The 14,121-nt window shown below is 40.2% G+C and overlaps 1 protein-coding gene across 2 annotated transcripts; it reads left to right on the forward strand.

Moving 5' to 3' along the window:
- The first annotated feature begins 6 nt into the window (after positions 1-6).
- Positions 7-11,942, forward strand: CCNE1 (cyclin E1). Of its 2 annotated transcripts, none has more exons than XM_017741061.1 (9): positions 7-128; positions 6,459-6,601; positions 6,677-6,812; positions 7,615-7,761; positions 8,552-8,647; positions 9,002-9,136; positions 9,219-9,330; positions 9,417-9,574; positions 10,424-11,942. In XM_017741061.1, exons 1-9 carry the CDS (start codon positions 93-95, stop codon positions 10,544-10,546), a joined length of 1,086 nt encoding a protein of 361 aa, XP_017596550.1. In that variant the 5' UTR covers positions 7-92; the 3' UTR covers positions 10,547-11,942. The 2 variants fall into 2 exon arrangements, with proteins under 2 accessions (XP_017596550.1, XP_017596551.1); XM_017741062.1 differs by lacking the exon at positions 7-128 and adding an exon at positions 135-6,350.
- The last annotated feature ends 2,179 nt before the right edge of the window (positions 11,943-14,121 follow it).

Consider the following 14,121-nt stretch of genomic DNA (forward strand, 5'->3'; position numbering starts at 1 on the left):
AGCCAACAGCTGCTTGTCCCACGGTTTGGACTCTCGAAATTATATGTTGCTTTTCGTAGTTCTTACAGGATCCTGATGAAGAAATTGCCAAAATGGACAGTACTAGAAAAAAGCAGCCTGAAAAACCGGTAATCGAATTGGCTTTTTATGTCAATCTTGTAATCTTACTTAACCTTGCTCTTATTTTGCAGTACTTCATTATTAATGTGAATGTGGTGAAACAGGTATGCTGCTGCCATGCCACATGCCAGTAGCAGTGGGCAAGGGGGGCTGTTGGCCCTGGTTGGTGATGGAGTGTGCAAAACAATTCAGTTCAGCTTAGCTTTGGAGCTTCTGCAAGATGCAAGGCCTGTGTTGGTCTGAAACATTACGTTAATGCTGAAGTATATTCAGGTGTCCTGGAGTTGCAAGGGTGCACCTGCCAAGCCTTTAGACCTACTCTGCATTGACTTCTCTAGAGATTTGCAAAAGTATAGTCATGTGCTTATGTACCTTGTACATGTGCTCTTGTAGCCTGCTGGCCAAAGCATAAGACACTTATACATGCAGACAGAATCATCTCTTGAGGTGGTTTACTTGGCAGTCATGTCTCTAGCTCTCTATCCTCTGGGAAAGAGGAAAGCTTCCCCTTCCAACATCAACTCCATTCCCATTGACAAAAGGGTAGTTATCAGACAGACTTAGTAAGGGCATCCTGATTAGGACTTAGAAGTGTATGCTAGCTGCTAATGGCATAGTAAAATAGGCTTTGTTTCTCTGCAGAACAAAGGAATAATTTTTGTAAGTCACTCTAACTGTGAAAATCAGTCCTGCAGTGGAAGTTGATAGTGACCATTGCCAGCTTTCTTAGCAAGACAGTTAGAATGAGCTGCATTACAAAGTCAAGACTGGTTTTAGTGGTGTCCTCTAGTTCCCTGTGTGTGCTTTCCATGTTCTTGAGAAAGGAGATGCTTTTGGTATTTCTGTTGGATGCCGTGTTGGTGTGTGATACTGAAAGTATGATGCTTTTGTACCTTGAGATGCCCACTGTAAATAAAACAGAGTTCTGGAATAGGTTAATTCCTCTCCTTTTTTGCCCTGAACACACACACACACACCTGCTCAGTCACTGTCACTATGACTTCAGCCTGTCACTGTACACGCAGGGTGATGCTGAAGTTGCAGGAGTCATGGTCAGGGTGTGCATCCTGTCCTCATTTGGTAGGCAAGGCTGTGCATAATGTGGCACATCTAACCCGAAGTGGCAGCTGGAAGTTCTAAGACTGAAGTGCTACCATAACAGATGGGCATCATTGTTTGGAATGGCCTCCGCTTGTTGCAACTGCGTACACTAGTTATCAGTCAACATATTAAGCAGGGCTCAAATGGTGAGCATTTAATGAGGGGATCTTTCCTTCCCTTCTGTCTTTCTTTTGCACAGTATATTAAACTAATTTCTCACTTCTGACAAGGAAGAGCTGCCTGTCCTTCACTGCAGCTTTCTCCTTCAGCAGAAGATTCATTCTGTTTAAACTGAGCAAGGCCTTCTTGTGCATGTTTATTGCATAATAACAAGGTACTGTTACAAAGTCTCAACAGGGACCCGATTTTACTGTCTTCCAGAAAGACAGTGGAAGGAAACTTGAAATATCTTTTGCATATGTTGACCTTCAATTTTGAAAGCAGATAAAGACTTACAATTTTGTCTTCTTGTTTGTGCTCTTGACCTGGTAGCCATTCAGTGTTACTTCAGGAGTGACAGGTAAACTAAAACTTAGGTAATTTAGGCAGTGGTCATTACTTGGGAATTTTTCAAGTTAATCATAGGATGCTGGTGGAATTTGACCCTTTCATTCTATAAACAATAAAATATTGTTCCTACGTAATACATAGAGAATGTATTTTTGTTGTGACAAAGTAGCCAGATTGTTCCAGATCTGGTTAAAAAAGCTAACATTTGGCTGCACAGCAGCAGCTCTTCAGTCTATGGTGTGACACAAGCTATTCTCTGATATAAATTGCCATGGACCACTAATGAGAATATGTTTACGGTTCCAGCAGCAGTATAGCAGGCTGGAATGATAGCCAGGGTGACAGTTACTCTGTGGAGACACGACAATTCTAAAATGCAAGCAGCTATAAATCCACTGCAGCCTATACCACATGACTTCTACATTAAATAAATTGTTTACTGACACTAGTTTATCCACAAGGCAAAATATCATAGTCACATCCCACTTTATGACATCTTCATAGTCAATTCATTAGTTTGCTTCTGTGGAACATAAGGCCCCAGTTCTTAATTAGGATGCCGTTACCCTTTATGTGATGAAAGGGTGGCTATATCATCAGGTCTGTGACAGCAGAATATTGCATAAATTCTGTGTTTGATTTTGGAGAACTGGCACTGCTGTAATTCTGCTAGCAATTGTCATACTAATTCTGGCTGCTTTCTGTGGATGAATACACTTCCAAGGCTCTGTGTAAAAAAGAAAAATTATCTAACTAGATTAGAATAATCTGTGCAATTGTGATACAAATTGCATGGTGACCTCCATATAAAGTGGAGAACTGAATCTAGAAGTTAGTTTCTTTAGGTAAAACTCTAATATTTTCACATGTAAAGGTGGAGTAAACTCTCAGGAAGTAGTTTTGATCAGTTCTTCACTAGACATTTTCCAGAATCTGATTTTAGCATTGTCAAAGCCTTCCACCTAAGTGTTTTGAAAATATCCTCTGAAAAGTTTCTTTGACTAATCTAGATTGACTTTTGAAGATGCAATTAAAAAAAAAAAACGAAACAAAACAAACAAAGCCCACAAAAAAAGGAGTGTAAACTATACCCAGTTTGAGAACCTGACTTGGCCATAATCTGGGTCAGACTCTTGTTTGAAAGAAGTAGAAGCTCCTGTGCTATCCCAAGAGGATTGGAACAACTTAATAATGTGAGTGGCTCTTTTATCTCCTATTTATTAAATCTGGAATTCCCTTCTGATGGCAAAGAAAAATTCAATACTTCGAAGTAATGCATCGTATGAGTGAAAAATGGCTAGAATTATAGGTCTCACTATTTCTGATGGGCAAACTAAGGCTGTTGTCTCTGTTGAGTTGATACCAATGTCTCTGGTACAAGGTGCTGCTTTTAGGGTGACAAACAGACCTGTTCCCCTGCCATTGATTTCCATGCTGAAAATCCTCTGATGTTGCAGTTTGAATGCAGTTGTGTCATTCTCTTCCTCTCCTGCTGCACTCCTTGCCCTGGGTCTGTAGAAGCTCATTCTGGTGGCTCCTAGCTCACACTGAGGTGCACAAGTGTCTCAGCTTGTATTTTTAGGTGTTTCTTCTTCACTGAAGGCCCTGCCTGGCCTGTAACCAGTAACCCCAGTGGTCACTACCTACTCTGTTTTGTGTCTGGCCTATATCCTGAAGGATGTTCAGAAAGATGAATTTCTATGAATATTTGATGTATCAGTGAATGGTGACATGCTGCAGGAAGCTGAGGCCTGGTAATGTTTGAGCTTTAAAAAGACCCCACCTCTGAACTCCTGGGTTTTCTCTGTGGAGCTGTGTGGGCTTGAGTGCTCTAATGGATTTATCACCTGTGTTCTGCCCTCTTGGTACCCCTTCTCCTAATGAGCCTTCTCATGTATTTGGTTCAGTTTCTCCAGTCTGTGTCTTGTTCTAAGGTCTGAGATAGAGATCTGCACCTGATTAGTTGTTCCTGTATCTGGAATATTACTGTGAGTGTCACCAGGCTTTCTTGCTGGGCTCCATATAGACTTCAAGACCGTTCTCCCTGCTGATTTTTTGCTTGCATGCTGCGTCAGCTCCTGTTGGTCTCAGAAGTAAGCCCAGGACTGTAGTATTTCCTCTGTTAGGCTGCACAGATTCTGGGTAACATCTGTTGCTTTCTGACAGGTCTCTGCTTTTGGATTGGCCCTGTGCAAGCCCAAAGGAAGTTCTTCATGGTTTCCTCATACCCTCCCCACCTTAAACTGTTTATTTTTTCAGTGGTGGCTCCTATTTTCTTGCAGTTACAGTGTGAGGTAATGCAGTTTCTTGATAGCGTTTCTTACTTTTGATTGAGTGTCTTGCTAAATCTGTTTCAAAGACTCAAGAGCCTGATATGTTCATTCCCTCAACCAAAATCTATGCTGGTTATGGTGCTCCCTCCCCAGTAAGCTGCTTTCTTTTGAGGCTCTGCACCTTAGTTTCCTTCTTGTCTCTAGCTAAGCTATATACTTGTGGTGTTGCTCACATCTTTTCCCCAGTGTCTTGTTAAGTGACATTATGTCAAAAACCGTTTTCCCTTTTTCTCAAAACACCTAAGAGGCTCTTGACCTTTGATTTCTATTTCCTTATAGAAAATTTAGGGTGGTGAAATATCTTTAGTAATTGTTGCATGTGGTGTGTGAGGTGTCTGCTTTGTTTGAGAATTTTGTGAGCAAGTCTCTGGTCCTTCAGAAGCTGCTGGTGTAGTAGGCACCTTTAAATAGATATTATATCATCTACTGCTTTTCTGTTTGCTGATTAACTGATAAGACAGCGCTTCTCGAAAGGCTGTTGGCAGCTGGGCTTGCTGTGCAGTTTGGAGAACAAAGTGTGACTAAAGTCTAGTTTTGAGGGAGGACAAAAATTAACTTCAGGCAATGCTGATGTGACATTTTCACTCAAACTTTCAGTTTGTAAGGAGTCCGTCATTTTCAATATAAAGATACTATTCCCTCTTTTTGCCTCCTCCCCACTCAAATTAAACCCTGGTATGGCTGGGTATGTAGCTATGCTATATTTGCGTGTAGAACTCCCAAGAAGAAAAGAGACTGATCTGTGTGTCAGTAACTCAAAGTGCAAAGCAGTCTTAGCTGTGAGAGAACTGTGACATGTGGTTTTTGTTTCATCAAGTCAGTGGTTTCTGTTTCTGAAACTGGTGCAGGAGGGAGCCATTTTGCTGGAAAGTGATGTCGTATGTAGGAAAGATGGCAAAAATCAGCTGTGGAAGCTTTTTTCAGGAGGCAAAGTTTCACAGGGTTTTACTTGATAGTGCCTAATGATTCTTCTGAACTTGTTCTTAATTTTTTTATCACATTAAAAATCATATTAGGGAGTTCTCTCCTTTTAGTGGTGCAGAACTGATCAATTTGCAGCAGGATGGCTGACTTCACTGTTGAGCAGAAATGCCAAATTTTAATTTACTTAGGCATGATGGCACAGTGCTGGCTTTGTATTCTACTGCAAATCAAGTAGCATTTTCCTGGGGAACTGTGTGAAATGTACAAGATTCTGTTTAAGAGTTAGATGGTAGAAGAGTAAACCTAGACTTAAGTTCTGGTCCAAATAAAAGTTGAATGGACATGACAGGTGAAGTTTTGCATATCGAATGTTTGCAGAGCATGACAGAATTCTTCATATGAAATTATCAGCTTGATGGTTTAGTAGCAATTGCTTAACTTGTACTTGCTGTATTCTGAAAATTGGGTCATATATGCTTTGGGTTTTTATCTTAACTCTGCTAAATGAATGAGTGCAAAATTCTACAAACTGTTTTGCTGTGTTTGTTTTCTGAGATGCTTTGCATGAAAGCATGGTTTCAGGCATATTATCTGCATATTCCTTACCAGAAATCCTGACCTCATATTTGGGTCTTTGAGTTCCATCTGCTTGTTATTTACCTGAGGGCAAGTGTATTTTCAGTAAAAACAAAATGCATTGTGAGAATAGGAGATTCTGGTTTGGATATCCTTCCATGAAACAGTTATGGTCCTTCAAAAGGAAAGCAGGGTGAATGTTCTTCATCTTTAGTTCCAAATTTTCTCTGTTGTGCAGATAAGCAATACCCCCTCTACTCAGCACAGGTGAGGCCACATCTGTAGTGTTCTGTCCAGTTCTGGGCTCCCCAGTCAAAAAAGACTTGACCATACAAGAAAGAGTCCAGAAAGGTCCATTAAGATAATTCAGGAACCAGAGCACCTTTCCTATAAGGAAAGGCTGAGGAAGCTGGGGCTGTTTAGCCTGAAGAAAAGGAGGGCTGTGGAGATTTGTATGAATTGTTTATAAATATTTGAAGGGAAGATGTAAAGAAGATGGAGCCAAGCTCTTCTTTGTGTGATAGGACAAGAGATGGATGCAAACTGAAGCACAAGAGGTTCACTCTGAGTATCATGGAACACTTTTTACTGTGAGGGTAGCCAAGCATGGTACAAGTTGCCCAGAGTAGTTGTGGAGTTTCCATCCTTGGGGATTCTCAAAAGCCTTCTGGAGGTGGTCCTGGGCAACTGGCTCTTGGTGGCCCTGTGTGAGCAGGGAGGTTGCCAAAATGACCTGGAGATGCCTTCCAGTCCCTACCATTCTGTGTTTCTGTGCAGTTTAAAGAGGTAAGACACTGGCAAGAAATCATGACAAAAGTTATGATTATTTTCTATGTACAACTGAAATGATTACTTAAAAATGCAGAGTGTAAAATCTCCTGTTTGGTTTAATAGGTGTCCTGGAACAACATTCATGAGAATGCCCACATGCTGATTCCTACTCCGGATAAAGATGATGATCCCGTTTGTGTCGATTACTCGCACTGTATCCGCCCGAGCATTGTTCCTGCCAGAGCTACCTCACTGCCAGCTCTAGGGTAAGTGTGCTGGGCTGCTGCTGCTCTGCTTTCCTCTTGTCTCATGATCCAAGACTAAACACTGATGTCTCTTAGCTGGGCAAGCAGGGATGACGTATGGAAAAACATGATAAACAAAGAAGAGATTTACATGAGGGATAAATTCTACATGCAAAGGCACCCTCAGCTGCAGCCTAAAATGAGAACCATCCTTCTAGACTGGCTAATGGAGGTGAGCTTTTCTGTGCTTGTGAGTGTTTCAAGTGTGCTTTTGTTGAAGTGCACTAATAACTGTCATGAGTGCACTTCAGGAGCATGTTTAGCTCCAGATACTTGTCTTCATCTTAAATTGTGTCAATGAAAGGCATCAAACTTAAAGAATATATGATGTATTGAGCTGATGATTTGCAAACTGACAATATATTCTGTTATTCATTTAGACTGATAGTGGATAATAATCAATTTGTCCCTAAAACACTATAAGCTTTTTAAGGTAGTGCTGTAAGCTTTTTAAGGTCACACTGCAGACAAAGGCTGAACAAATAATTGCAAGTCACTGTAAGAAGGGAGGTGTGGTAGCTTAGAGATCAGATCCATCTCACAGCCTTTTTATCTGTTTTTGTCATGCAGAATGTGCTACAGCTCCTCTTGTGTCTGAGTCTTTTTTGCTGTTTGAATGACTTGGTGGCATAATCTCTTAATTTTAAAATACATGTGAGAATTTTCTCTGTTGAGGTGTTGGAATGATGCATCTTTGCACAAAATGAGGAACTGATGTTCTGACATTGTTGGAACATGTGCTTGCATTTCCTAAAAGGGTTTTCACTCTGATCTGGTCTTTTTTTCTTGGAAGTTACTGTAATGACAGTCATGTGTGTCAAAGGAAACTGTTTAACTCATGCTCTTAGTTAACATGTTACTTCACAATAGCAGTGAAATAGAAAGCTGATACAAATTTTGTCTATCTAATGCTTTTTTTTAATACATGTCTTTAACACTGTCCATGACCTTTGTAATCTCTGTTGTCTTTCCAGGTTTGTGAAGCCTACAAACTTCATAGAGAAACTTTTTATTTAGCACAAGATTTCTTTGATCGCTTTATGGCAACACAACAGGATGTTGTAAAAACACTATTGCAGCTTATTGGTGTCACTTCTCTGTTCATAGCAGCAAAGCTTGAGGTAAGTATCTCCAGCTTCACTTACACATAAAAAGGTGAATGGTCACAGAGCACACTTATTGTATGCTGGATGCATTGTGGAAAGCTTTGTGGAGTTAGTTGCTATGATTTTTTTCAGCTAGGAGACAGAAAAAAAGATCCTTTTTTTTTTTTTTCCTTTTCAACATTCCTGGTTTTTTAGAAGTGGGTAAAATTATACTGTGATGTTAGCTAGTTTTCTCATTAGAGAATTCAGTGCTAGAATAAATCTAAAGTTTTAATTGCAATTGCTAAATGAGTTTTTGGCTGGCTGCTGTATACAGAGACCACTTGTTGCAATTTCATTGCCATAGAGTACCTACTGCATGATAGTCTGAGCTGTTATTTACTGGAACAATCTGAATGACTAAAATACACAGTGTTTTTTAAGCTCTTCATAGTTTTAAAGAGCTTCTATTCAATCTGTTCTTAAGCAAGAGATAAAGGCATTTTCTTCAGGGTGTTTTAAAACAATGTTGATGTCAGTTATGGTACAGTCACAGTGGTGCTGTAGTCAAACAATGTAGGTTTCTATTGATCCATCCCAAGTGAAAGGTGAAGGCTATGATGAACAAGAAGCGTGTGTCTATTAAAGGCAGAGAACACCAGGGTTTAGAAAGGGGGTGTAGTTCCTTATCCCACCTCCCCTTTCTGTTTTGAAAGGCTGAAGCAGTGGTTGTTCTGTTTATTTCTCTTTTTTTTGTGTTAAAGTAACACATGAAACTAGTTGCAACCTATTCCACAGATTAAATACTTGATCTCCTATCTTTCAGGAAATTTATCCACCAAAGTTGCACCAGTTTGCCTATGTTACAGATGGAGCCTGTACAGAGGATGAAATCATCACTATGGAATTGATCATTATGAAGGTAACATTTAAAAGTGGAGTTAGGTTTTAAAAACGTATAGCATAATCAGAGCAAAAGCAGAGCTCCTCAGTTAATCTTAGGTGCTAAGAGGCACAATTTCTCTTACTAATTAGAAAGCAGTGTTTTCTCTAGGTAACAAGAGATCCAAAGCATCCACCTGGATGTGTGTATTAACAAAATTATTTGTTCCCTGACCATGTCAGCAGGAAGAGCTACAGGAGAGTATCTGATTTGCATGTTTCAAAGATGCCTTAATCAACTGGGATTAGAGCTTCTGATTCTTAAGACATCTTGCACAGTTTAAGTTAGGAACTTAAATTGGCACTGAAGTCTTCTCTATATCTGTTCTTTCAGGCTCTTAATTGGAACTTAAATCCACTGACAGTTGTATCGTGGCTAAACACTTACTTGCAAGTTGCATATTTAAATGAGCTTTATGAGGTAATGCTACCACAATATCCACAGCAGATATTTGTACAAATAGCAGAGGTAAGTCTGATTTCCTTCAAATGCTGTTTCACATGGAAAAGTGTTCTTGTATCAGGCTTATTAAACATCTGTTGTCTTGTAGCTCTTGGATCTCTGTGGGCTGGATATTGGCTGCTTGGAATATACCTATGGAATACTTGCAGCTTCTGCTTTTTATCACTTCTCTTCATCTGAGTTGATGGAGAAAGTTTCAGGTATTGGCATTTATAAACTTAAGTGTTGTGTGTTGACAAATGTTACGTCTTCTTTCAGGCAGATCAGCATGTGTCTTGTGTTCCAGGTTACAAATTTTGTGAGATAGAGAAATGTGTGAAATGGATGGTCCCATTTGCCATGGCGCTAAGGGAAGTAGGAAGCTCCAAACTCAAACACTTTAGCGGGATAGCTCCTGAAGATTTGCACAATATACAGACACACATAAACAGCTTTGATTTACTGGTATGTATGAGCAGAATGAAGACAAAAACCTGTCTGTAAAATTGCTGAAGTCTTGTTCCTTTGGTTAGAACATACAGTCAACTTAAGTGAAGCATTAACAGATCGAGACTGAGTGTATTTAGATGATAAAAGGCATAAGATTGTACTCCAGATCCAAAATTCTTGAGACAAAGACTTGTCTTGGGACTGACTTGTTCAGTATTTAGTTTAAGAAGGTGATTGTGCCTTCAGCCTCTCATCTCAAACAGCATATAATTACCCTGGAAATCAGAAGCATTTTTTTAACCTCTGGGATACTTCAAATACCATGTATTAGACCTTCCTCTCTAGGAAATACCAGTAATACAGTCTTGTCTGATCAACAGAAAAATAAAGATTGATCCCTTGAGACTGATCTTGTGGGACTTTTATGTGACCGTGGTCATTGACAAGCACTGGAGCAAGAGTGGTTTTCAGTGAGAAACTTGTAGAGGATCAAAATCTTGTTCAACAAATTGTGGTTTAAGCTATCTGGGTTATTTTTTCTATTTAGGTTACTGAATTGTAGGTAGAAGTTAAAGCTCTTCCTATACAGTTGTTTCTGAATTTTCTTGAAGGTACGAGAGTGTGTGTGTCTTATGAATTAATGCTAATCATCAGAGTCCAAAAACTAACACTGATCTCCTGGAGTTGCACTACAAGATAACTACAAGTACTGTGTGATTTATCAGTTACTGTTAGGAGAGTTAGATATGGAGATGCATTTCCAGATTAACAATCTATCAGATTATAAAACACTGAATTTTATTGATCTGTTGCATAGACACACCAAAGTAAAGATGCCTTTTTCTTTTTTTCATGTGCTTTCAGGACAGAGCTCAAGCAAAACAAGCCATATTGGCTGAGCAAAATAGGACTTCACCTTTCCCCACTGGTGTCCTTACACCACCACAAAGTCGTAAGAAACTGTCTCCTAGACTGCAATCAATATGACTTTAGAAACTGTTAATGGACAATTTTGCTGAAGTGCCTGTTCTGCTGGTTTTAGCTCCTGCTCCATTACAGACATGCTGCCAGTGAAGTTCATAAGCTTTCATGGAATCTGAAAAGGAAACTTTACTTTCATGTGACAGAAATTTTTCTATTTGAAATAGTTTTATTGAATGTTAAAATATTTTAAAGAAATGGATCAAGTACACCAGCCACTTGAAAGAACACCGAAGTGTGCTCCAGATGCTGCTACGGAGGGTGATGCTTGATCAACTGTTCAGAAAAAGGGCTTGAAGTTTAGATCAGTTACTGTTCCTGTTTGTCCTTTGGGGAATCTGCAGATTTCTGTGCCTCATTGACAAATGGGCAAAAAGTGCTGTGGAAGACAACATTTCAAAGCCTTTTTTTTGAATGGTTGGCTTACAACTTGATGCCTTTTAAAAAACTTTATTGTAAAAGCTGCTATATCTCTGTGTATTCATTTTTAATAAAAAAAATGCTGTCTAAGACAGCTGGTTTTATGTATATTTCTATATTTCTTTTACCTATGATCAATTAAGATTTTTTCAGACTGTGACCATTAATAAGTGTGGGAGTTGGGGATGAATAGTTGTAGTATTATTGCTTTATTTATTTACTACTATTGGCTTATCCACTGAAACTTCTTTATTTGGATACTAAGGTAAAATTGTCATGTTGGGCTACTTGGATTTCCTCTAGCCAGGTACAGGTGGCTAGGGAGGGGATAATAAACATGACAAGTATATGGGGAATCCTCCTATAACACTCTGTAATGATCAGCTTACTGGGAAATTCTTGAATCAGGTTGTCTAGATTGTTACCCTTAGGTGATGGTTAGTGAGAGATGATCAGTAGGAAAAGTCTACCTCTTCTTAAATAATCATTTAAACATTGGGATTTTGGCACAGTATTTGACAAATAATGATGTTTGCAGAGCTAAATTCTGGAGAGGTATGTGCCTTTTTACAGGAAAGTCTGTGACCTTTGCAATGTCTGAACATCTCAGAGGTCCTAGTAGGACATTTTCTGGAAACTCATGGCTCTGGAGAAGAGGGGAACATGGAGATAAATGGTTGCTTATTTTTTGTGTGTTTCTTGGTGCTTGCTTTGAAGGACTGTTCAATAACACTGAAAACATTTGTTAGACTACCAGGGTTTATTGTGTCCTGTTGCAGATAACTTAAATGCTACAACACTTAATATTTCAGGAAGCTGCTATTCTGTTGTTGGTTAGGGGTTTTTTTAACAACAGTTCTGGGCAAGGCTGCCTTTTATTATTTTTTTTAAGTTATTCTGCCTTTTTCTCTTCCCTGACCCAGTATTTGGATAAATGTTAAAGCTTTAATGTAATAAAAATGCCTATGCTAATCAATGGTAAGCAAGTTCTTTGGTGCTGCTGGATTTTTTTCTTGCAATGAATGGTTATAAGTTGTGTTAACAAAACAAGTGTAAATGTGAGCTGAACACATTTGCTGGTGCCTGTTCAGAGAGGTTTTAATTTCTCAGAGAATTGCATGTCCTAGACAAAGGGGATGTATTATTTGCTGATTATTGAAGGATTTGCCAAGATACGTTTTGATGCTTTGTCCCAGAATTTAGAACACAAAATGGGGTGGATGAGGGAAACTAATCCTCCTGAAAGGTAGTCTCTAGGTTTAATTCCTAAATCACCAGGCAAGCTTCAGTACTAGTCCTTTTGGTGTGTTTTCAGATCTAAGACCCTTTCAGATGTTGCACCAAAAAAACCCCACAATTACATTTTTAAATTTTTAACTGGCCTCTTAAAAACGGGGATTGCACTTAACTATGGTGAATACCTATGCAGAAGTGAATGTAGGCGTTCCATGTGTTTTCTGGGCTGTGTGGGAAACCAGGATCTGAGATGGATATACCTATGAATGAAACTTGTTCAGACAACAGGTATCCCTCCAAATTTGATCTCTGGTTCAGGTGGAAATCCTGTTAATTTTACAATTGTTTCTTTTCTGAAAGGTCAGCCTCCTTACTCTGATGGAAAGCAGTCTGTTCAGAGCATGGAGATCGTGGCTTTGCAGCTCCCCAGGTAGGAATGCAGTCATGTCCCAGAGATGCAGCACTGCCCAGCTGGAGTGACTTACCTTGAGAGCTATTTTCTTACTTTCTCATCTTTTATCTCATGTTTTATAAGATCCTGTTTCTGGTTGTCTGTTGCACTATGTGGATACTGTGTCTGGTGCTGCCTTTCTAGGGTAGCTTGAAAAAAATTTGCATTGATTGCCACAAGCTGAAAAAAAACTTCATTAGGGAGCACCAGTGCAGGTAATTTTAAGGAAGATAGTTGTCCCTGTTAGAAGAAAAACAAGGAAAAAAATCCATGTCCAAGAGGGAGTTTCCTCCCTGTTTCTTTGCTTGTGGATTCTATTCTCCTAAATTCTGATCCTGGTGGGGGGAAGCAGGGGGGCAGTCCTGCCTGGCTAGGTAAGAGAAAAAGGTTTGGTGTGTTTGGGCTGAAGCTTGTGTGGCAAAGGTAAGATAATACCAAATCTTGTGTTCCTGCAGGCTGTCTCTGACTCCAGATGTGTTACCCCAAGAGATGGGGAGAGGCTCCAGGGGTGAACAGCCCCAGGGCAATGTAGGAGAGACAGCACTGGGCAACCCTGAGAAAGCAATTTAGCTCTGCAGTGCTGCACACTCCTCAACTGGAAACTCTCTCTCTTTAATAGCTCCAGACCAGCATAAAGCATGCTGCAAAGTAAATTGAATTTGCAGTAACCCAGGTGGTACATGATTATCTTCTCCTCCTGAAAGGTTTGTCATAACAATGCATCAAACCCTCACCTTGGTCTGAAAGCTGGGGGCATCAGAGAAACTGAGCAACAGAAATGAATCCAGTGCTAATTTTGCATTACTGCTACTATAAAATTGGAAGTTGGGGGGTAGCTGTGGGTGTATTGAAGGCAATAGCCCTGAATGAGTGAGTGAGGCTGCAGTTGTGAGCTGGGGTGGGGAGGAACAGTGCTGGTGAGCAGAAAGGATGGAGGCATGGCAGTCACCACTGAGTCAGCCAGATGCTCAGCTGTCAGGAATGCTGTAGGTACCTACAGAAATAGTTATTGGTATAAATAGTTCACAGAAATAGTTCTGTCTAGCTTGCCTGCCCTAAAGAAGGGGGGTGGTCTCTCTCTGGTTCTGTCTGTTTCTAGGTCTCAGGTCAGCATCTCCTCTTGGTTCTCAGGAATTACAACACGAGGGGTTTATTACATCCCTACTTGCACGAGATAGGGGCAAGAGGCAGCCCTCATGGCCTGGCTCAAGGTTCTCTCTACTCCTAGGTGCTGTTTCCTGCCCACACAGTACAGCAGCAGCAGACTGAATCCAGGGGGCTGGGTGGGTGGGACACTTCCTTTGGCCAGGCTGCCAGGTCAGACCTCACTGCCAGTGTACGAGGTTTACAGCAGCATCCCCTCTTAGGGGGAAGTGTCAGGAACCTGAACTTTAGCTTGGGAGTTGCCAAATGCTACAATGGGCTTTTTCCCAGACTTTATTGGGAGTAACAGCTGCAAGACAAAGCCTTATGG

Source organism: Corvus brachyrhynchos, unplaced genomic scaffold (genome assembly GCF_000691975.1).
Source record: "Corvus brachyrhynchos isolate BGI_N302 unplaced genomic scaffold, ASM69197v1 scaffold26, whole genome shotgun sequence".
In the NCBI taxonomy this organism is placed as follows: domain Eukaryota; kingdom Metazoa; phylum Chordata; class Aves; order Passeriformes; family Corvidae; genus Corvus; species Corvus brachyrhynchos.

What these genes read in the sequence shown, in the direction of transcription:
- CCNE1 (XM_017741061.1), top strand. Translation starts at nt 93, where the DNA reads ATGGACAGTACTAGAAAAAAGCAGCCTGAAAAACCG. An exon ending in TTCTAGACTGGCTAATGGAG is followed by an intron (nt 6,813 to 7,614) that starts GTGAGCTTTTCT and finishes TTGTCTTTCCAG; the next exon opens with GTTTGTGAAGCCTACAAACT. An exon ending in TCATAGCAGCAAAGCTTGAG is followed by an intron (nt 7,762 to 8,551) that starts GTAAGTATCTCC and finishes CCTATCTTTCAG; the next exon opens with GAAATTTATCCACCAAAGTT.